This window comes from Fusarium mangiferae, assembly GCF_900044065.1.
Source record: "Fusarium mangiferae strain MRC7560 genome assembly, contig: FMAN_scaffold002, whole genome shotgun sequence".
Lineage (NCBI taxonomy): Eukaryota > Fungi > Ascomycota > Sordariomycetes > Hypocreales > Nectriaceae > Fusarium > Fusarium mangiferae.
Window position 1 is genome coordinate 4,167,889 of NW_024573922.1, and position 23,247 is coordinate 4,191,135.

The window sequence follows — 23,247 nt, forward strand, 5'->3', positions numbered from 1 at the left end:
TGATTGAAGCAAACGAAATCAGGCCGTGAAGCCGGCAGAAGTTACGTCGTGGTTACGCATGAAGCCTAAATTGATGGAATATAGGACCTATTCGTTTCCTTATTCCTGGAATTGGAGCTGTCGGTTGATGATTCGTTCACCGATACATGCTCAGGCTGTATGTAGTCTGTGATGAATATTATATGGCCAAGTTTAATAAGCCCAAGCATGGCTCTGAGGTCGGACCATCATGTAGACGGCTACCCGCCATCTTCTGCCTACACCCTTTCCTGCATGTTATATATACGGTAATTCTGCTCACTCCATAAGTAGATCCCTTTCCCTCAAGTCTATGGATAAGGCCTTATAATATTGCTATAGCATTTGGTGGGCTTGCAACACCACCTGGTATATCAAGAGGAACACTTGTCAAGAAGAATGACCAGCGGTTATTCTCTTTACACTTTTCAGCCAATCTCTCCAGATCAAAGCTTTCGCCAATTGGCATGCCCCAGCCACTAAGAAACACCTCGTGGAGGGCGACACCTGCTGGCCGACAGCTGGGCCAAGCCTCATATGCCACTGTGTCACTTGCGACAGCAGCGAATTGGTTCTCCCAATGCCATTCCATCATCTCTTCAGATGCCTCTACGCCACAAGATGTCCGCGCTTTCCTGTGAGGCAGTGCGGCTTGCTCTTCAAGGCTTAGGCTTTGATACGCCTTCAACCATCCGGTGCGGATAAAGAGGATATCGCCGCTGCAAAAAGTAGTTCCTTGATGTACAGCGACGGCTTTTAATTGCGAGAGGGGGATATTGAAAGACTCGAATGGAGATGTTGTGTTGATGCACATGTGTTCGGCATATGTAGCCCAGTCTAGCAGCACCCCTCGTCCAACGATGCCTCGCTTCGAAACGTCTGATATGCGGCAGCTGGTTAGCAATAAGTCGAGGGTTGTATAAGAACTCGCTTACTTTGGATGCCGATCTTTTTCGTAGGGTTAGTTCCCGATATGTCGTCTTGGTTCACCCCATTGTAGTAGAGCAGATTGTCTTGGTACGGGTAATGTCGTAGACCATCCCAGTGACTGGACCCTTGGGTATTCATGTCGAGCTTTTGAATCCCTGTGAATAACAGAAAACGGTTGAATTGCACGAACTACTCACCTCATCATCATTGGCATGACCTTTGGCAATAATTCTATGACTACATGGCTTCCTCACTGGATTCATTGGTTGGCTGAATGCATCAACAGCCAGGCTAACGAGGTCAGAATCACAGGCCAAGAGTGTCTTGGGGAGGCAGATGCTTACTTCAGAACAATCTGTGTGCCAGTAATAATCTCCTTGGAGGCATTTTTGACGATGGCGGGTGTCAGAAGATTGAGTGTTCCCAACTCATCATTCTTGCCCCAGAGACCCCATGCTGAATACTTTGGATCGCCACTCTGTAAAGGCAATTGGCAGAATTCAGGCCTTGTTCGGCTATTCTCAACGCGGTACATGTTATTGTCTAGTTCCGTTCTCCAAACCACTGACCTTGTAAGAGCATCAAAAGATGATATGGCTCAGGTCATTGGCAATATAGCAATGGCTGCCTCGGATTTGATACCGGATCGGCATGTTTGCTTAGACACCGACATGCCGACATGCTTTTGCGGGCTCGGTATCTTCCCGAGGCTCCTCTACACAGATTCCGGTTACCCCAGCATTCCATGACTCGTCTGCCTCTACCCCAAAGATGAACCCTGCAAATCTGGGGAACTCCGAACTCTCAATGGAATCGACATTTATAAAGACGATGCCTTGACCCTTCGTCAAAGTCAACAGCCAATATCCCTTCAGACCCTGATCGGAAAGCCACACGAGACCTTGAGAACGCAGAGTTGCAACTTGTTCGTCAAACCATGACCGCACATGACTCTCCGGTCAAGTTGGCCCAGCAGACTCAGCTGTCGCAGCACGTTGAGACTATGGCTCCCTTAGAAGATGATGTCAAGATGGAGGGCGGCAATGTGGAGAGCCGCTGGACGCCCGAGGAGGAGCAGAAGGCCCTTCGCAAACTTGACTGGTGTCTGATTCCCTTGTGAGTAAGCTTTCCAGCGAACGAGTGAGGTTTGTGCTAACAAGCTGCGAAACAGAGTTGGCTCACTTTATCTCGTTTCTTATATCGATCGTGGCAACATTGGCAACGCGTACACCGCTGGTATGGGAAAGCAATGGGGCATTACATCTAATGACTATTCTTGGATTGTAACTGCATACTACATTGCATACATTTGCTTCCACTGGGTACGCAGTGCTACTCATGACCCAACACGTACGCATAACTAACGGAGTGTCTTCAGCTTATTCTCGTCTGGAAGTTCATGCCCCTACCGGTAAGTTCACCTAACCCGAATCTCCCGAAGACTAAAGCTGATAATGATCCAAATAGCTCTGGACATTTTGTATGGCCTTTGGATGGGGCACTGCTAGTATTTTGCAAGCCGCAACAACCAATTTTGCAGGCATCATGGCTCTCCGGCTCCTGATCGGCGCATTCGAGGCTGGTTTTGTACCTGCAGTTGCGCTGTATCTGACCTTCTTTTACCACCGACGTGAGATGGGCCTGCGCTATGGTCTATTCATATCCTTCTCGCCACTGGCCAACTGCTTCGCTTCGGCCCTCGCGTACGGAATCGTTCAGGCAAAGACAAGCATCCACAACTGGCAGCTGTTGTTCATCGTCGGTAAGTAGCTATTCCCTGATGTCCTCGATCGATTGCTAATTGGTCCTTCAGAGGGTATTCCCACCTTGCTTCTAGCGATCCTTGCCTACTTCTACCTCCCAGCGTCACCGTCACAATGCCGATTCCTCACGCCGCGACAAAACGAAATCATCAGCCAACGCGCCATCAAGGGCCGTGGAGAGGATACTGAGAGGAAACTCAACTTCGCTCAAGTCTTTGCTGCGTTCTACGACTACAAGAACTACTTGCAGGCATTCATCATCTTTTGCCTCAATACCGCTTTTGGCTCGTTGCCGGCTTATCTCCCAACTATTCTGAAGGACATGGGGTATACTTCTATAAACGCACAAGGTCTCTCTGCCTGCCCATACATCACCGCTTATTTTGTCTGTGTGGGTATGAGTATGATATCCGACCGTGTTGGCCAGCGAGGTCCCTTTGTCTTTGTCTTCTGCTGCGTAGGTGCGGTTGGCTATATCCTCCTGTCCATCATCCGCACCACTGCCATTCGGTACTTCGCAACATTCCTTGTCTGTGCCGGTGTCTTCCCAGCCGTCGCCCTTACTTTCACCTGGGTCACGGACAACCAAGGTTCCAGCTCCAAGCGAGGTGCAGGGCTTGCCATCTTCGGCATGTTTGGGCAATGCGGACCTATTCTCGGTGCTCGATTGTTCCCCAAGTCAGATGGGCCATTTTACCACAAGGGAATGTGGGTTTGTGCCGGTGTGCTCCTTGCCGCAGCTCTTATGGCTATCATTCTGAGCGTATGCCTTCGCATGCAGAATCGACACCGCGACAAGGTCCATGGCAAGAGTGACCCTGATCATGTTCCTGCCGATATTGCCGAGAAGGGCGATGCTCACCCTATGTACCGATTTGTCCCGTAAACGCTTATCGTTCTACAGGACGGGATTGTTCGTGATGACATTGGAGCTTCTGGTCCCGCTGTCAATCATTTATTAGCTTCGTTTGCAGGGTTCAGTGGTTCGCATTTGTACAAGTAGTTCCGAGGGCATGGTGTTGTAACAAGGATGTAAGAAGCATTATGTGGTTGAACCAGATAGCGATATTCCGGTTTAATCTTTAGCTCAGTTAACAATGGACCTTATTGTTAATTATTAAGATAATAAATAACCTGCCGCCAGTATTTCGGTATACTTCATCTTGTTCTAAAGGTCCCCTCCTGGAGTCCATTATGCTACCTTATTTATACATGCCAAAGCCGCTACAAGATACAGACCACTTAATTAGCTTCATGTCTATATCTACTGCATCTTCGAATCCAGTGTTGCAGTAGAATTCATGGGCAGTTGGCTCAGAACAAATATACAGGACTGTGTCTTCTGCTTTACCCTTAACAAAGACTTTTGCATTTACCCCTTCTAGGACGTCGTGGTCAAAGAACAATTAATAGACAATCTGTTTAGTATTATTTACTTCTTATAAAACCTATTCATTATGCTCCATAGGCCCATGTCCCTGCGTATTGCCAAATATCTCAGTCATATCCCATGGGAACGAATCAGGATGGAACCCGGCTCCGGTATCAAGCATTCCAAAGCTGAATGGGCTCTGGTACCTCGACATGAAACCAGATACCCCTTCATTTACACCCTGCGCTCCAGTGACCCCAAAGTCTGCAGCGAGTGGAATCTGGGACACGTGCAGAGGCTGCGGCGTGGCCACATTTGTAGACGACTGTTCTCCCCTCTCTTGTCCGGCCTGCTGTATCTCAAAAGCTGAATTACCACCATATGTTCCCAATGGTCGATTCGTAGACGCATTGGGGGTGCCGCTTACTTCCCAGACTGTAAGCTGCCTTCTGATTGTATCCAGACTACGACCACTTCCAGGTGTATGCTTGGCCTCTTCCTGCAGCGTCCGAACCGCCATTCCAAGTCGTCTCGCGGCTTCAATCCGGGCCTCGGCTTCAGAGCGCCGCATATCGAGCACATCCACCGTAGCTGCTGTATATACGCAGTAGCTTACTTGATATGTCATCAAACGATGAGGAAAGCTTTTGGTATAAAGGTCGTGGATTGCGTGTATCCTTTTGGAGTGGTTGACGCATGTGTCGAGCGATAACTTGCGAAGCGAGGCGTTGGGAGAGTGCAGGAGTGGCCGGAGAAGAAGGATGTGGAGTGCGTGATATAGAAAGCTGTAGCTAGTGAGTTGCTGGGTCATCTGGAAGAGTTCCGGGACTTACTTTAGAGAGGCAATATGGGGCGGTGAGCATTGTGACAAACCCTCTTCGATCTTGAGAGAAGAGGGTAGCTCGCTATACCATGCCGTAAGTCTATTTGACATGGCCTCAATCTTGGGATATATATTCTCTGTATATACGTGATCGAAGAGTAGCATCATCATATCGGTCGTTATCTGCAATTTATAAGTGTCAACATCCTGGCTACGTAGATAGCGGCAGAGTAGTATCCTACATACCACATGTAGTTGACAAAATGCGCAGAATGTTGCCGTGTTATACATTGGTGTCGGGTTGTAGGCAGCATTAGTAATGTCAGCATGAAGGGGCTGCCAATTGCGTTGATTGTCGTAGTGGTCAACTGCGCTCAAGGGTTAGTTTTGATGGCGCATGCACTTTGACCTCATAACTCACGAATTTCGTCCGGTCCATAAGGCGACCCTGTCAAGGATGGTGGCCGCCCAAGGGCAAGGCTGAGCGTCTTGTCCCATATAAACGCCGAGTTATACAGTCGCTTCCTCGTCTCAATCTCGGAGGGAGTCAAGTTTTCTAGTTCAGCGATTCGGTTCGCATTAAGGTGGATCCCAATATCGACCATCATTCTGATCGCCTGTTGCATAACCAACACTCGATTAGCCGCAGCAGCAAACAGTTATAGAGCCAGATGGACTTACCATGCCTGTAAAAAGCCACCCTTGGGAGCTTCTACCAATGGCACATTGTCGCCCTCCAAGGATCAGAAGTCCTTGGATTGTTGGTATGCGCGGCTTAGTATTATCGAGCTCGTCCATGAGTAGCATCTTGGCTCGAGAGAAGAACTTGTCGCCCATATTGGAGTCGATAGAATCGCCCTCTTGGCGACTGAGATGCCGGGCAGCCAAAGTAAAGATTGCCATGAGCAAAAAGTCGGAATAGTATGTGCCATTGAGCGCCATGTCCATGAGGAAGACTGCCACGTGCCCCGATTACTAAAGAACAGCCTTTAAAATGAGGTAGGCTACTTACCTGGTCGATAAATGCAGTTGTGCAGTGGATGAAGCCAAGTCCAGTACATGTCAAGCAACTGCCAACCCGTTTCATCCGATATCCCAAACGCGGCCATGGACTTGGATTTGGCCAAGGGGACCCATACAGTATCGAGCAAGTCATACTGAGACCTCAAGCGCTCGACATGAGCCGAGTTCGACGCCAGGTCCCCAGCCGACCCAGCGGGACCTTGAGTCGTAGGGGGCGATGGACCACTTCCAGTCAAAGGCGCAGCATGGAAACGACTCGTGGGGCCGTTGTAGGTTATCGCACCGTCCTCGCCTATACCGACCTGTGACCAAATCGTGGCATCGATGGTATTCGAGCGAGCATCGCTGGGTGAAGGTTGGGTCAAATGTTGTTGCGCAAGGGAGGACAGTGAAGCAGCAGGCGATGCATTCTCGTCGATGGAGCTCGCCGCGTGGATGGTCGATTCACGTTGCTGGCTGCTCAGCCGCTGGTTCTGTCTCTGGCTCTCTCGAAGAGCTGATTCAAGCTCTTGAATACGCGCGTCAGAAGCCTGGTCATTTCTCGTCTGGCTGTTTGCGGGCCAAATGCAGGTGTTGTCAGACCTCTGACACGCGCGACAAGTAGGTTGTTCCCCAGTACACTTGATCTTTCTAGACTTGCAGCTCTGAAACACGTACACTGTGATTAGCCCGTGTACGATAAGGAGGGAAAAAAGAGACGGACTTGGCACGCGCTGACATGGTTAGCAGGGGTACGTTCCAGCAGCGGCATCTTGCCGGGCACTCACAAACCATAACGCCGAGGGTCGCGCCGGTTGGGACGACGTCGCTGCGATGGCGCTGTTTCCGACGGACTTGGGCTCACTTGAGATGGTATGTCGCCATCTTCTGCAGTTCTATCCATTCTTGCATTACGTCGAAAGGACGTGGCAGTAACTGATGTTCTCCCCGCGTCGTTCAAGACCAAGACCAGTAGATACCGAGCCTAGTCTCATACGTAATCAAAATCTTGGCTAGTCGGCGCTAATGAAGTCGCGTGCGGGGTCCGGCATGATCCCGAGAGAGTCAGACAGTTAGTAAGGTCTGTAGGGTAGTGGCTCCCAAATCCGACCAAGAATTGAATAATCTACGCAACACGTTAAAACACAAATCACAATTAATTATCAGGTTTTATCTACAATCAGGTAACATTTCCCTAATAGCATAAGACTGTCTGACTCACAACCACTCAGCTTGATCGCTGCCAAGTGGCTTTGGCATAACATCCCACGAGGTTTGAGCGCCTTCTATACTGACGCTATGTTTAACTGCCCTCATCTCGCCGAATCCAGTTTGGCGCGTCTCCAGAAACTCCTCCACATCAGACGCGCTCTCAAAATCTTCAGCCTCAAAGCCAGACTTGCCAGAATATTGTCCCAAGCTGCGGAGATACTTCATCGCCCCAGCAAGCGACACGTCAACGCGGTACGAACCCCCTTCAACAGATTGTCGATACAAGGCTGCCATGACACCAGAGGCTAGCAAGTAGCCACCTGCATGGTCCAGCGCTTGACACGGCGTCGGACGAGCAACTTCACCGGCGCCGAAGTGCCCGGCCTCCGAGACATTCATTCCCGAGCAAGTCTGGACAAGCGAATCATAGCCCCGCCTCTCAGCCCAAGGCCCCTTAAGACCGAATGCGGACATGCAGCCGTAGATAATCCCCGCGTTCAGGGACGCAACCTCATCGGGTCCAAATCCCTTGGCGGCCAGACTGCCCGGGCGGAAGCCCTGGATGAAAACGTCACATGATTTAATAAGCTCTCTCAATTTCTGTCGGTCCTCGGTATTGTTGATGTCAATTTGCACTGTGCGCTTCCCTCGACCAAAGTCGCGGTCCATGGTTGGCAGATCTGGGAGCCCTGGGCTGGTGACCCAGATGACATCGGCGCCGTGAGCTGCTAGAGTCTTGCCAGCCAGAGGCGCAGCGATGACCCGACTCATCTCGACCACTCGCAGACCTCGAAGACATTTATCGTTGCCTGGTGAGAGACGAGGAGGAAGTCCCACTGGTCCTGATGCGATCCTCGTGAGAGAAATAGGGAAGTCGTCAATGACCTTGGACTGAGGAAGCATGTCCCACTGGCGGTAAGATCGAAGCGCGTAAATAGCCAAGCGACGGTCCAAACCGACAGACTCGAGATCAATGCTGGCCCAATCTTGCGTTTTCTTGGTCACATCGATCCGGTCAGCCGTCAGAGGCAAACCCAGCAGCTCCAGCGCTCCATATCCGTGATTGGGGAACGAGTCGTGTATACGAACATACCCATCTGAAGTCTTGTGCAGACCTCCAATGGGACCCCAAGGAGACGGTGCAAGTTTACCATCCAGGACATAGAGCCTCTCAGACTTGAACTCCACAGTAGCGTGTTTTCGAGGAACAGTTACCTTTGGCACGGGGATTTGGTTCCGCTGGGAGTGGATGAGAGCTGCTAGGAGACCTGATAAAGCGATGGTGCCCTGGGCGAGAGATGCGATCTTGAAAGATGAGGGGAGCCCTGGGGTTCCATCGTCGCCTGGGAGTTCCAAGGACCTTAGAGCATCTTGCGGAAGAGAAAGGCCGTTCCATATATCGCGCACCACATCGCGAGAAAGGAAACTTGTGCGATCGAACCCAAATTTACTAGTTGGCGTGGCGTTTCCGTTGGACAGGTGCATATGGCTCGTAAGCCCGTTACCGTTGACATGTGTAGTGCCATTGGAACCATTGATGCCATTGACCCCGTTGACTCCATTGATCCCATCAACATGGACTGGCTCTCCCTTGGACGACTTGGCATTGTCGCTGCTCGCTTCGGGAACCTCGATGCCCAGCAACAAGGCATGTTGTTGTGTGCCCAATGTATCTCTCTCACCAACACTGCCTTGGGCCCATGGTCTCTTGATAGTGCATTTCCACGCCAGTGCAGGCTCAAAAAACATATTGGTCAAGATCTCGTCATCTTGGACACGATACAGTGACTTGATCACATCGTTGGTAAGGACATTCGCTTCCCGAACTCGGTTGTACACGGCTTCGTCGTCAAACATGATGTCGAAAGTGAGCTCGAAGGGGCCTGAGTTCTTGGATCGAATGATGCGGGCAAGCTCTTCCATTCGTACCCTTCTGGCGGGAACTTGCTTCTTCTCTGTAAGAGGGTGTCAGCCTTGATTCAACATGCGATCCACGATATGTACATACCAATGGGCGCAAGAGTTCCATTCTCAATAGCCGCAAGCCGCTCAGTAGATACAGAGCTTGGGGGTGATGGACTCACGGTCGCTTCAATATTCCTCACACTAATAGGGAAAAGAGACGAAGATTCGCCCTCCTCCAGATCAACGAGGTGGTACAAGCTAAACTTGAACACTGCACCGGCTTCTTGCTCGTGTGGTGAAAGTGGACTGGCAAAGTTTCCCGTGGTGGCGATCTGGCCGGGATACGAGAAATGCAGAATAGATGCTCGAGCATTGTTGGCGATGGTGTAGGCCATGTCCTGTGTAGGCGCGACGACTTCACCTAGGACGGCAATTTCGTGAGGATTCGACACAGCCTGTGTCTCTAACGGGCCCATGACACCGTTCTTACCGTAGACGTGGTAAATAAGGCGACAGCTATCCGACTTGTCGAGTTCAGGGAAGAGGTTCTGAGTGTACTTGCGCACGCGCTCGAGAAAATCGTCAATCTGGCTGATAAGGATAGGATCTCGTATGCCGCCGATGAAAATAGTGCGATACCCCAAGAACGTGACGCCTTCGAGCTTCACCTGATATGGTGTCTCCTGAAATTCAGCACCAGAGACACGCGTCGTCTTGTCGGTGATCTGCTCGTACTTGGCATTCTTGAGATTGAGGATGCCACCTGGGCCCGGGAGACGGTCTGGGCGAGTCTTTTCGTACAAGGTGTGAGCTGCGACAGACAGAGGTGTGCATCTTTCCTCAGGTGCCAGTGGTGTCAGATCAAAAGACTCGTAACGCATGGTGGCAATCATGGATCGGCCCTTGGGGATCGCACAGATGCCACCGCATTCCATGATCTTGCCCATATGCCAGGCGACGCCAGTGGAGATGCCTCTTGAGAGGCAGAAAGCGGCAAAAGGTGCAGGGTCGTAGCATCTACCACCGAGAATGATGTCGGGGTCGTTTTTCAGGGCTTCGATGAAGCTGATGATCCTTAGTTAGCTCATATGATCGTGCAGGCACAGAAGAAGTTACAACTTACGGCTCCGCGCCCATTTGCGCAACAACATCGACAGCGCCATCAACAACCTCGGGTAGCAAGTCTTCCACTGGCCCGCAAGGACCGACCTTGCGGTTCTGGATTCTGGTCTTGATCAACTCCCGGTCCATGCCAGCGTTGATAGTTGCAACCTTGAAACTGAATCCCAGACGTTGCGATATCGAAGAAACAATGTCAAACATTTCCTCAACATGCTTGTTGCTGCCGTCTCCGCCAACTGAGCCGATCAAGACCTTGACCTTGTGGTGAAAGCAAGCTGTGAGGATGGGCTCGAGGTCTCGGATGTAGGAGCCTCGACCACAGGTCATTTTGTTCATGCCAAGCTTGTATGGCCCGCCATCTGTCGAGCCGCTATCGACGATGATGGCTGCAGGCTGGAACTTTTGAATGCCGTACCAAAAGTGCTCGACATTGTAGCCATAGCCGAGCATGGCATTGGGCGTAAGGATGTTGAATTCCGGTACCGTCATTTTCGCGGTAAAAGAATGCCATGAGGTGGGTTTGAACCGATAACGAGGAAAAGAGGATGCAGGAAACTGGGGTAATATAAAATGATCGAAGTTAATTGAGATCCTGGAGCAATTCCGCAGTTTGGGTACGGATGACGGGCAGATGCCGAACAAGAGTTGAATGCCCGGCATATTCGGATTCACCCCGACCCTGATATCGTCTAGTCTGTGCGCCCAACAACGCTCTCGGGTGCAATGCCGAGACCCCTGCAACCTTGGAGAATGCCGTGTACACCGACTTGACAACCTGGTGTTGGCCATGTCGGCATTTCTACCAAGCATGTTTGTTTCTCGGCCCCGTGCAGGATGTTTCATGAGCTTCCCCATGGAGAACTCAAGCAAATGGCACCTGCGGGGTGAAATGAAGGTTGCTGTTAGGTATATAAACATCATTAACAGCTTGGTTATTTATGCCATCTGCCCAGAAGGATCAAAATCCAGCAAGGCCTTTTCTTTTCTCCTGCCTCAATAATCTCTCAGGATGCTGTTATCTTCTCTCCGTACTGGTCTCTGCACCATCTCCCTGCTGACCGGTCAGGCTGCGGCTCGACCAGCTGCCGCCATGACTGGACTCACCAGTGATGAGTCATTGCCTTTGAGAGGGCCGTCTGTCGTCGAAGTTGGGAGCGCATACAGGAACGTCTTCCCGGCTACAGACTTCAATCGAAATGTGACAACAACGTGGTGGCAGACCGACGTTCTCGACGGCGACGCAAGCCAAAATGCTACGAGCCTGAAAAGCTCTCTCAAAGATGCATCGTTCATTGTGCTCAACAAAGACATGTACAAGGTAAGGGAGCGAAACCTGTCTATGGACGTAAGATTGGCTTACCCTTGACGTTATGTATAGTTGCTTGGCATAAAAGACCATACAGTTGAGAAACACGTCGAAACCATCTTCGAATTCCCGCCTGGCCCGTCTTTTGCAAAGCGCATGGTGCACGATGGCACCGTTTACTCCCCAGAATGCAATTGCATCTTCATGGCAGAGCTACATCCTCCCAAGACTGGCTATTCTGCCGATGCCATGCCATGGGTATGGCGCGTGAACCTGAACAACACCCCACCAACAACTGAAAAAGTGTACCCATCGCCTCAATTAACCGTACCTAACGGGGCTTATTATCATAAAGGCGGTATTTACTGGGCCCAAGAGGGCAACTATACTGTACCTGGCGGTATTATCCGCATGGATCCATTGAGTTTGAAGACAGAGGTCGTTCTCAACAACTTCTATGGGCACCGGTTCAACAGTCCAAATGACGTCGTCATCACTCGAGACGGCGTAGCATACTTCACTGACGGTTACTACGGCTACGACAACTTCAACGACACCATCAAGCCAGAGTTAGCCAACGGCCTGTGGCGATGGGACATGAACTCAAATGACCTGAGGATGGTTTCTGGAGCGGGTGGGGGACCCTTCACGAATCCTAACGGAGTGGCACTCAATCTAGAAGAGAACAAACTGTATGTCACCAACCGCGGCAACTCCTCAGATAACCCTGCGGGGGGTCGTACGATCTACGAATTCGAATTATCTCACTCGATTGGAATTCCGGTCAAGGGAGGCGATGTCTTTGCATATGTTGACGCGGGGTTCCCGGATGGTATCAAAGTAGATAGTGAGGGCAGAGTGTATGGGGGAATTACCGGGGGAGTGACTGTTTTTGATTCTAGTGGGAAGCACCTGGGTATTATCAAGGTTGCAGAGGGTGACGTTGCGGTAAACATGCAATGGAAGGACGATTGGCTGTATATCGCTGGCCGAGACAAGATCTACAGAGTACAGCTTGGCGCCCATGGAGTCCAAATTTACACAGCATAACTGTATCTAGACGAGGGTCAATACCATGAAATAGATACGTATATGTGTAGGGCCAGGGTCAGTATTTCTGTTGACGGCTTTGTGCATCCTGCACAAGAGCATTATCTAGTAGGAGGCATGCCAGCAAGCCAAGTTGCAAAGAGTTCATGGTTTGGAGTTTATCATCTCATTGCACAAAAACGCCCAAATTCCTGTAATAGGATATGTAACTGCCCAGTGAGTCCTTTCCAATCTGTATATACATGCCTTTTCCTTTTCAAATTGACTAGACGATTCAGAGGAATAGAATCCTTGCCTTTAAACTAATTGCCAGAAGCGCCGGATATCCTTGGCACTCATGATCTACCAACCAAATTGGCGCCGGCGTATAGACCGATTCAGCTAACGTTTCAGGACGCCCAACTGTCAGCTGTACCCTGTTACCAAAAAAATAATTCACTTAGCTTACATTGACCCAGCGTAAGTTCAGACAAAAGCACAACCAAAGGTGAGACTTAAAAGCCCTCGATATCCCGCTCATGTTATAGTTCTGGCCAGCTTCTATCCATTCATTCTTTATTGGCACTCCTTTCAATTCTTTAGTTCACACTCTTTTCAGCTTCGCGTTCTTGTTTCTTCTAATTCTGGTCTATCAGAATGCGCACACTTCCCTTCTCCATTGCTGCGGCCTTGGCCCTGGTGGCCAACCCGGTCTCTGCCTTCTTCAGGTTGCCCTGCTCTCGCCCCGTCACTCTCCAGCGCGCCGACCCTATCGTCAACCCAGGACAGCTATCATCGCACGCTCACACTGTAATGGGAGGGAACGGATTCAACTTTACGATGGATTACGATGCGGCAAGGGCCTCAACTTGCACCACCTGCAAGGCCCGCGAAGACCTGAGTAACTATTGGATCCCTAACCTCTACTACCGCGGCCCCGACGGCACCTTCCAAGATGTACCCCAGTCTGGCGGTATGCTGGTGTATTACCTTCAACGATCAGACCCCAAGGACCCAGAGTATGAAAAGGGCTTGCTTGCCTTCCCTGAGGGCTTCCAGATGCTGGCTGGTAACCCGCACCTGCGAAGCTTCAAGAACACGCTGGAGCAACGAGCCATCTCATTTGCCTGCCTCGGCGTAAGCGGGCCAGAGACTCACGAGATCCCTTCCCATAATTGCCCCAACGGGTTGCGGGCTCAAGTCATGTTCCCCTCGTGCTGGGATGGTAAGAACCTGGACTCGCCCGACCACAAGAGCCATATGGCGTATCCAGATCGCGTTGACAGTGGCGTTTGCCCAAAATCGCACCCGAAGCGCCTGGTCACGATATTCTATGAGGTAGTCTTTGAGATCGATCAGTTCAAGGACAAGTGGCATGGTAGCTCGCATCCCTTTGTTTTCTCTACCGGCGATCCCACCGGGTACGGGCTACATGGTGACTTTCTCAACGGCTGGGATGTCAAGGTCCTGCAGAAGGCAGTCAAAGAGTGCAATGATGATTCTGGGGTCATTGAAAAGTGCCCCGCACTTACTTTCTTCGACGACGACGCCATGAACGGATGCCGAGTGCCTGTCCAAGTCGACGAAAAGACAACTGGTGTCCTCAAAGCTCTCCCTGGATGTAACCCCGTCACCTTCGGCCCAGAGCCTGCTACCCCTATAATGGGAGATGCGTGTAACGCTACAAAGAAGATCAGCCCACCAAAGTGGCCCTTCACCGACGTTACCGACACCAAGAAGTTCAGCTACCTTGGATGCGCCAAGGACGCCTACGGTTCCCGTAGCCTTGACATGGCACATAAAAGTGGCGATAAGATGACTATTGAATCATGCCTTGACTACTGCGAAGAAAAAGGCTACTCACTTGCTGGTCTCGAATATGGTCGAGAGTGTTACTGCGGAAATACGATGGAGAAGAGCCATCTTCCCGTCAAAGGACAACTTGGTAAATGTGAGATGCCTTGTGCCGGAAACAAGGAACAGGTCTGCGGAGGTCCAGGTGCGCTTTCTCTTTACCAAAAGTGCAAGCAATCTAAAGGCTCCTGCAAGAATGCCCAGATTATGTAGGGATTCTTTGAATACCTTACTGTTACTAGCTGGTCAAGCTGCAAGACGGTATCTCTCTAGTATTAACATCTTCATTTCTCTTAGCTATTTTATCTATTTATCTACTTACTTTACTTACTATAAATCTCTCTTTATATGTATATACACTCTGGGCACATGGGGCACAGACCTGGTGTAGCCCACTGCCACCTGTGTGGCAATTTATCTGTTAGGACAGTCAGCAATCGTCGTGAATTGAAATGGACTGATAAAGATCATTACTACGATCTATTTGCTCTGTAGGAGAAACCACTAGTTAGCCGTGGCTGCTCCTATGAGGTATTAATTGGCTTCTTCGGCACTCGGCACCAGCGGGGGCAAATACCTCGTATTTATTTGACAACGTCGTATCAAGGTATCAGTGTGGCAGAACCCCACTTCTGGGAATTATAAGTAACAAGCTGTATCCGTAGTCGTTTTCCAGTTGTTCATTCTTCTCGCCTTTATATTTCCCGCCGTAAACTTTCAAAATGAAGATCAAGCTTTTAGCAACGTCCCTTGTTGGCATTTCCTCTGCAGCGAAAGATGGTAGGCAATACCCGCTTTCTTATGGTGAAGCATGGGCTGGTCCAGTGCGATTCGCCGACAACTTCAACTTATCCAGCAACTCTACCGGCTTCACTATGGCCGAGGCCACACTCGTGATGCCGCATCTATCGACTCCCCATAAGCCGCATAAGAAAGTCGACGAGTATACTGCCTCTTTCTGGATTGGGCTCGATGGCGTTCTGTCATCTAATATTGTCCGAGGCCTTTGGCAAGCTGGAGTTATAATGTCGGTGTGGCCAAACGGGACGGCCAAGTATACAGGCTTTCACGAATGGTGAGATGATTGTGATTCGACTCATGGAGCTGCACTAATCATCTCGTACAGGATTCCCGATAGTCCCATTGACGTCAGTTCGTCCAAGCTAGCCATATCAGAGGGCGACCACATCCACGTAATTCTCAAAACAACCAACAACGGATACCATGGCAGCACCACTCTTATAAACTTAAATACGAGCCAGACATACACACATGATCAAGATGCCGCGAACCTATGGCACGGCCCCACTTTTCCGTCCCAAGGTGCAACCGCAGAATGGTGAGAAGCTTTGCTGATCTCTCTAGCTCTTGAGCTGACTAGATCTATTAAGGATCGTTGAAGCAGGAACATATCTGAACACGACGCAATACGTCCTTCCAAACTGGGGAACTGCTTCGTTCCTGAATGCGCGAGCCTGTAACGAGAAAGGTAAATGTTCACTTCCTGGAGATGGGAACAAGCATCAGGGGCAGATCACCGCCGTGCTGTGGAATGATACCAAGACACTCTACACACAATCGTGTATCAAGGGGGACCATGTCTCAGTTAAATACATAGAGAAGCAGCAGCCTTCTAAAGCGAAGGCCTGAAGATAGTGTCGTCGATATCTACCGGTCTTTTACTCCCATCTCAGTGCAGTTGGTCTACTGGATTGCCAAAAAGAACTCATGCTGACTCCTTCAGTGGCGAGACAAATTGAGCCAAGCCAGGTGCCATCGTTGCAGGTTATCTTGTAAGGCGGAGAAGCATCAACAGCAGAAGGTTACTCTAGATGGTTACCAACGACCCGAGTCTTTAATCTGTACGGCCCAACAGAAGCCTCCGTTATCTGTAATGCAATAGAAGTCACTCCAGACGCCGTTCAACCTCGAAATATCAGTACAGGCACGGGATCTATCAGCTGGATCGTCGACCCGCAGGATCCTGAGACTCGTGCCCATTGCAGCTACTGGCGAACTTCTCGTTGAAGGTCCTATCCTTGCGCGAGGCTATGTTGGTGATGTTGGCAAGACCAATACTACATTTATAGAGACCCCTACTTAGCTGCAAAAGGGGTCGAAACACAATTATACTCCAAGTCGTTAAGGGCAGCTATACAGAACAGGCGATCTTGTCCGCTATGCCGATAATAAAAGCATTATTTATATTAGTCGTTAAGACGCTTAAATTAAGATATAAGGTATATATATTAAGTTAGCTAAGATTAAGCACTATGCCCTAGTCTATATGCCTGCTTAAAATCTTTTTATTAAAACTATTAAGCTAAAGACTTAAAATAATATAAATATTATTATATTATTTATTATTATAAATAAAACAAGCTTTAATTTTTTAATTAGTAAAATTACTATAAAAAGTAATAGCTTTATATATTATATTTACTAATTACTTTAAAATAGCCTAGCTATTAAGTTAATAGTAATATAAAGTATATTACTATTTAAGGCAGGGCAGTAATTAACTTAAAAAAGTAAAGGTATTTATATTATTAAGTAGCTATAATACTATTTAAGTAAGAATTAATAAAAAGGTATATTTTAACTTTAAATAAAGCTTAAAGTTAATATTAATTAAAGCTATAAGTTAAAAAGGCTAAATAAAATAAAGAAATAATAATAAAGTAAAAAAATAAAAAAAAGGTAAATAAAAATATATAGTTAAAAGCTAATTAAAATAGTTAGTTAATTATATATATATATATATTATATATATAATTAAGGCTAGCTAAAAAGCCAGTATAATAAAAGGCTAAATAACTTTAAATAAAAAGGCTATAAATAATATAAGTTAAAGTATTAATAAAAAAGAAAGTAATATTACTTAAGTTAATATAGTTAATATTAAATAAGTTTTATATAAATAGCTAGCTAATTAATTATAAAGTAGGTTAAGTTATTAAGAATAAATATAATAAAAAAAAAAAAAAAAAAAAAAAAAAAAAAAAATAAAAATAAAAAATTATATAAAAAANTAATTATAAAGTAGGTTAAGTTATTAAGAATAAAAAAAAAAAAAGTAAAAAAAAGTAAATAAAAATAAAAAAATAAAAATAAAAAAAAATTATATAAAAAAAGAAATTTATATAATAAAGTTAAACTTTTAGCCTTAATATTATTATTATACATTTATAATTAAACCTTTTATTAACTTTACTATATAGGCTTTTTTAATATTATAATTTTTTATAAAACTTTTATTAAAAGTCTTTATAATTTTAAGCTATTATATTAATTAATTAAAGTTAGGTTTTTAAGAATTTTAAAGTATATTAAAGTAATTAATAATAATAGCTATTTTATATAAAGAGGTTATAATATTAATATTAAATTATATTTAATTATAAGGTAAAGGTATTTAAAAAAATATAAAGGTTTAATTTATAAATAGACTATAATATTATTAAACTAATATTAAGGCTTAAATTAATTAGGATTTTATTAATTAGGATTTTTATATATTATATAATTAGCCTTAAAAAGACCCTTTTAGTTGTTTTTAATTTTATTAAATAACTTTAAATAATATAATTTTATAATTAATAAATTTATTTAAGTAAACTTTATTAAAATTTACTTTTTTTAATTATTTTTTTATAGTAATTTATTATTAAATTACTTTAAATACTTTTTATAAAATAACTTTATTAATTTTTTATTTATATTAATAGTTTTTATTTATTAATTATATTTAAGATTTTAGCCTTTTTATTATATAAAGAATTCTTTAAATAATATAATATTTTTTTTTATTTTTATATTTTTTACTTAATAATAAAGTTAACTTTATAGTAATTTTTATTAATTAATTTAGCTTTTATAAAATTAAATTATTTATTAATATTTTTTTTTTAAGTTTATATATTAGCCTTAAACGGTATTTAAATATCTTTAAAGTTTATTATAATTTAAATATTTTTTACCTTTTAGGCAGTAAAGCTTTATTAAGTTAATATTATTAAATTAACTACCTTAATTTTAGCCTAAATTTAAATATATTTAATTTAACTAAAAAGCTTTACTTTTTAATTAATTAAAATCTTTTTTTTATAACCTTACTTTAAAGGATACTTTTATATTAACTTTTATAATATATTATACTTTAATTATTTAATATACTTTAATTATTTAATATACTTTAATTATTTAATATACTTTAATTATTTAATATACTTTAATTATTTAATATACNTTAATTATTTAATATACTTTAATTATTTAATATACTTTAATTATTTAATATACTTTAATTATTTAATATACTTTAATTATTTAATATACTTTAATAGTAAGTTATTTAACTTAACTTTTATATCTTTTAATTATAATTATTAATAATACTATAGCTACTTTATTATAATACTTAAAAAAAGCCTATAGTTTAATTTTAATAAAGCTTATTTAATTAAAGACTTTAATATAATCTCTTTAATTAATTTATTTATTAATAGAAATAATTATAGTAACCCTTACAATATAGTTATAAAAATTATATTAGCCTAAAAGTATATAAATAATACTAGCTATATTAAGTTAATAGCCTTTAATTATAAAATTCTTACTTTTATTTAGCAACAGTCTTTAGTAATATCTATTAACTATTCTTACTTTTATTTAATAACAGTCTTTAGTAATATCTATTAACTATTTTTACTAAAACTAAAAATATATTAATAAAGATAGAGGTAAGAGATTATTAAAATTTTATATATAAAGACTATTAAACTTTTTAAAGTTAAAGAAGAAATAATTACTATAAAAATAATATTAAGATACTTATATTTAATTTTATTTAGGTTTTAAAAAATAATAATTAAACATTAAGGCATAAAGACTAAATATATTATTTACCTATTATTAAAGTAAAGTTTATATAATTAAGGTTTAATTAATATAAAGTAATATAAAGGTAAAGATTTTATTAAAAAAGTAAATATAAGTTAAGTAAGCATTAAAAATAGTAATAATTTATTATAGGAAAAACCTTAAATAATTAAAATAAGTAACTATTAACTTAATAAGCTTAATCTATAATATAATATAGCATTAAAATAGCTACTATAATAAATCTATTTATCTATATATAAGACTTACTATTTATTATATATAAAGTTTATAATTTTAGCTATATAGTTAATAAGGTATTTAAGTATTTAAAGATTAAATATCTAATAATCTAACCTATATAGATAAAGGCAATTAATAAAGCCATTATATTAATTATAAAAATAGCTTAAAATTAAATAAATTTAAAAGACTTTAAGTTTCCTAATCTATTAAATAAATTAATTCTATACTTAAAGCCACTAATACTAAACTATAAGAGATATTATATATATAGTTGTACTAACCTATATAAGAGTAATATATACTGCCACTACTAAATAGAATATAAATAAAGAAATAATTAAATAAAAAGAGATAATATTAAAAAGAAATTAAAATAACTAAAATAGATTCTATAGGTTAAAGGGATATAATATTAATAATTTTTTAAGTATTAATAGAAAAGTTAATAGTTTAAAGTATATAAGCCTATTAACTTATTAAGCTATCTAATTAAAGGCTTAAAGGGTAATAAGGATACTATAGTAAAGCTAATAAAGTTATATTAAAAATAAGTTAATAAGTTTAATACTACTAAAAAGGATAAAATTAAGATTATTAATAAGAAAAAGAAATTAAATATATAATTAAAAAGAATAGGCTAGGCAGGCTATTTATAAAGGTTTAAGGCAAAAAAGGATTTATTATTACTAGCTGCTTTACTATAAGAAAATAAGCCAGTATTATAAGTAATATATAATACCTTTAATTAATTAGCTAATTATATTAAGGCAGTAATAGTATTAAGTATAATTAGACTAACTGCATTATATTAAATTAAAAGGAAAGAGATTTATATTAAGTTAAGTAAGCTATTTAATAATTAACTAAAGGATAAGTTATAGATTTAATATAAAGGTTACTAAATAATAATATTATATATTTAGCATTATATAGATAATTAATAAAATAAAGATTAACTACTATATAAATTAACTATTTATTAAAATAACTTATAGAATAAGTTTATAGAAGCTACTAAAGCTATTATTATAAAATAGGTAAGGTAAAATAGGCTAATTAATAAGAAAATAGAATAGCTATACTTAAATATATTAATTAATATATTTAATTATTAATTTAAATAAAGCCACTATAATAGTATTATACTTAATATATTAATAATTATAGAGATTAATAAAAATAGCAGTTAAATAGAGCTAACTAAATATATACTAAAGTATTTAAATATAATTAAAGTAATATATATATTAATATTATATTAATTATAGTATAAACAAAAGGAGGATATTATTAAGAAAATAAAGACTATAAATAAAAATAAAGCTTATAAGAAGGTAAAGGAGATATATAGGATTATATAGAAAAAGTTATAATAGTTTATAATATAAATATTAAAAAAAAATAACTTAAAACTAATACTAATAGATTAAATATTTAATATATAAATATATAAAATAAAGATATAATATATAATAGTAATAAAAGGTATAATTAATTAATAAAGTAATAAAATTATATATTAATAAGTAAGATTTATAATAAGTAGTTTATTAAAAATATTTTACTTATTTATATAAAAAGCTAAATTACTGCTATATAAATTAATAATAATAAGGGCAAATAACTTAAAAGTATTACCTATTCTAGCTATAAGGCAGATATAGGTCTAAATCTAATAGAAAATATATATAAATTAAAACTGCATTAATAAAAATAGGGACCTAAATCTATTACCCCTAATAGATATAGATTGCTATTATTAAAAGTTAGAAAAAATAACTTTTAAAGTTATATATTAATTTATAATTATAAAGATATATTCTATTTTAATTTTAAGCTATAGAAACTAAATATTGCAATATTATAATAAGTTTAAAATCTAATTAATTATATTTAGTATTATTAAAAGTAAAGAGTAATTAATAAGTTAATTACTATAAGTTAATTTATATATTTTAATATATTTAAATTTAAGTAAGAGAGTATAATAGAAATATAAGTAAAAAATAACAGTTAAGTTAAAGTAATTTATAAAGATAGCTAAATTATAATAGTAAGTATAACTATATATTATATTAATATTATTACAGTTTATTAATTTATAGTAATTATTAGCCTATAGTAATATATATAATTAAATTAAGATTAAGGTTTAAGTTATAGTAACTATAAAAGTAAGTATATTAATAAATATAAATAATAATTAATAGTTATTAAAATAAAGTAATTAATAATTAATTTATTAATATTTAATAGTTATAAGCTAATAGTATTAATTATAGATAATATAGAGCTATTTATAAAATTACTTAAATTTCTATTTATTATTTATAAAGTATATTAATATATATATATTAAAAAGAAAGTAAAGTAATATTTAAAGAGGTATTATAAGTTAATTTTAGTAGAAAAAAGAAATAAGATTATTATAATAATTTAATATAACTTTAGTATTATTTAGAAGTAAAGCAATTTAATAATATAGCTATTACTATTATTAATAATTAACTCTATACTATATATCTATCTATTGAGCCAGAAGCTTAAATATAATAAGAAAGGGTATTTATATACAGTTAATATAAAATAAGGTATATAAAAATATTACTGGTAAGAGTATAAATAGGTTAATTCCTATAAAAAGGAAAGAAGTGCCTAAAAGTAGGCTATAAAGGTATAATAGGTATTATAATATATTAAAGTCTAATATTAATAGTTATTTAATAATAGGCCAGGTAGCAGTTAGTTTAAAGTTAGGTTTAATAGATAAGCTAGTTAAGTAGTGCTTAAAGAGGTAGCTATTATTAACTAGATAAATTAGGCAATAAAGTAATAATAATATTAATTTAAAATAGAAAAAAAAAAAAATTAAAGCGGCTAATATAAAGATAGATATTAATATATAATTAAAGTATATTAAGTAAATAATATATTTAAAAGGATTTAACTTAAAAGCTATATTACAGTTAACTGATTTAATAAGTAAGTATAAATATATATTATAGTTAATATAAAATAGTTTAATATAAATAATAAGCTAAGCCTATATTATAGTTATATTAATATAGGTTAGTAGCTAGGTATTATTTAAAGTATAGTAAAAAGAAGTAAATAAAAAGTTAAAATAGCTATTTAATAATTAAATAAAGGATAATATATAAATATATTATATAGCTATATTATTACGACCTAATAGGATATAGCACTTATATTATATATATCCTATAAAAACTTACTAATTAAATATCAGCTTATACTACACCATAAAAGAATAAACCATAAGTCACCCCACTAACTTATAATAGACTTACTGTCTAGACTTATAACTTAATATAAGCCTATCTCACTAAACTATAAGCCACTAATATATATATATATTTATTTAGTAGTAGGTAAAACTTAGCTTATTAATTATTAATAAAACTTCTTTATATTAATTAAACTTAATATATATTAAATCTACTATTAAGAGATATAATACTTTAATAACTACTTAATATTATACCTTATATAATCTGCTAATAATAAACCTAAATATAGCTTAATTTAATACAGTTAGATCAGTTGTGCAAATAGGGACAGGGTTGGCGGGATGGTGAATGTCTTTGTCAAATTCGAGCGCCGACCAGAAAATAACAATTAAAATCTGCCAAAAATCAACATTAGTGGACAAGCAAATAAAAAGTAGAGAGAAGCATAGTGCAAGACGTAATTAAATAACTAGCAAGTACCAAATCCATTTTAATCTTGATTCGCGCCTTCTATTTTATTTTCTATCCCATAT

At 40.2% G+C, this 23,247-nt stretch overlaps 7 protein-coding genes across 7 annotated transcripts; 4 read left to right on the plus strand and 3 right to left on the minus strand.

The window, feature by feature from the left end:
- Positions 1 to 343: 343 nt before the first annotated feature.
- Positions 344 to 1,483, minus strand: FMAN_05255 (uncharacterized protein; the record flags this gene model as incomplete). Its single annotated transcript, XM_041828111.1, has 4 exons — positions 344 to 897; positions 954 to 1,092; positions 1,146 to 1,239; positions 1,293 to 1,483. The coding sequence occupies 4 exons, from the start codon at positions 1,481 to 1,483 to the stop codon at positions 344 to 346; spliced, it is 978 nt and encodes a 325-aa protein (XP_041679006.1).
- Positions 1,484 to 1,885: 402 nt separating this feature from the next.
- FMAN_05254 (putative permease of the major facilitator superfamily) lies at positions 1,886 to 3,597 on the plus strand (the record flags this gene model as incomplete). Its single annotated transcript, XM_041828112.1, has 5 exons — positions 1,886 to 2,064; positions 2,120 to 2,270; positions 2,327 to 2,359; positions 2,416 to 2,710; positions 2,762 to 3,597. The coding sequence occupies 5 exons, from the start codon at positions 1,886 to 1,888 to the stop codon at positions 3,595 to 3,597; spliced, it is 1,494 nt and encodes a 497-aa protein (XP_041679007.1).
- A 562-nt stretch (positions 3,598 to 4,159) lies between these two features.
- FMAN_05253 (uncharacterized protein) lies at positions 4,160 to 6,015 on the minus strand (the record flags this gene model as incomplete). Its single annotated transcript, XM_041828113.1, has 6 exons — positions 4,160 to 4,868; positions 4,917 to 5,089; positions 5,153 to 5,274; positions 5,328 to 5,523; positions 5,588 to 5,862; positions 5,919 to 6,015. 6 exons carry the CDS (start codon positions 6,013 to 6,015, stop codon positions 4,160 to 4,162), a joined length of 1,572 nt encoding a protein of 523 aa, XP_041679008.1.
- A 1,111-nt stretch (positions 6,016 to 7,126) lies between these two features.
- On the minus strand, positions 7,127 to 10,636 carry FMAN_05252 (uncharacterized protein; the record flags this gene model as incomplete). Its single annotated transcript, XM_041828114.1, has 3 exons — positions 7,127 to 9,075; positions 9,129 to 10,090; positions 10,149 to 10,636. 3 exons carry the CDS (start codon positions 10,634 to 10,636, stop codon positions 7,127 to 7,129), a joined length of 3,399 nt encoding a protein of 1,132 aa, XP_041679009.1.
- A 520-nt stretch (positions 10,637 to 11,156) lies between these two features.
- FMAN_05251 (uncharacterized protein) lies at positions 11,157 to 12,503 on the plus strand (the record flags this gene model as incomplete). Its single annotated transcript, XM_041828115.1, has 2 exons — positions 11,157 to 11,465; positions 11,526 to 12,503. The coding sequence occupies 2 exons, from the start codon at positions 11,157 to 11,159 to the stop codon at positions 12,501 to 12,503; spliced, it is 1,287 nt and encodes a 428-aa protein (XP_041679010.1).
- Positions 12,504 to 13,139: 636 nt separating this feature from the next.
- FMAN_05250 (uncharacterized protein) lies at positions 13,140 to 14,549 on the plus strand (the record flags this gene model as incomplete). The annotated part of the gene is made up of 1 exon (XM_041828116.1): positions 13,140 to 14,549. The coding sequence occupies one exon, from the start codon at positions 13,140 to 13,142 to the stop codon at positions 14,547 to 14,549; it is 1,410 nt and encodes a 469-aa protein (XP_041679011.1).
- Positions 14,550 to 15,211: 662 nt separating this feature from the next.
- Positions 15,212 to 15,986, plus strand: FMAN_05249 (uncharacterized protein; the record flags this gene model as incomplete). The annotated part of the gene is made up of 3 exons (XM_041828117.1): positions 15,212 to 15,411; positions 15,463 to 15,675; positions 15,728 to 15,986. The coding sequence occupies 3 exons, from the start codon at positions 15,212 to 15,214 to the stop codon at positions 15,984 to 15,986; spliced, it is 672 nt and encodes a 223-aa protein (XP_041679012.1).
- Between the last annotated feature and the right edge of the window lie 7,261 nt (positions 15,987 to 23,247).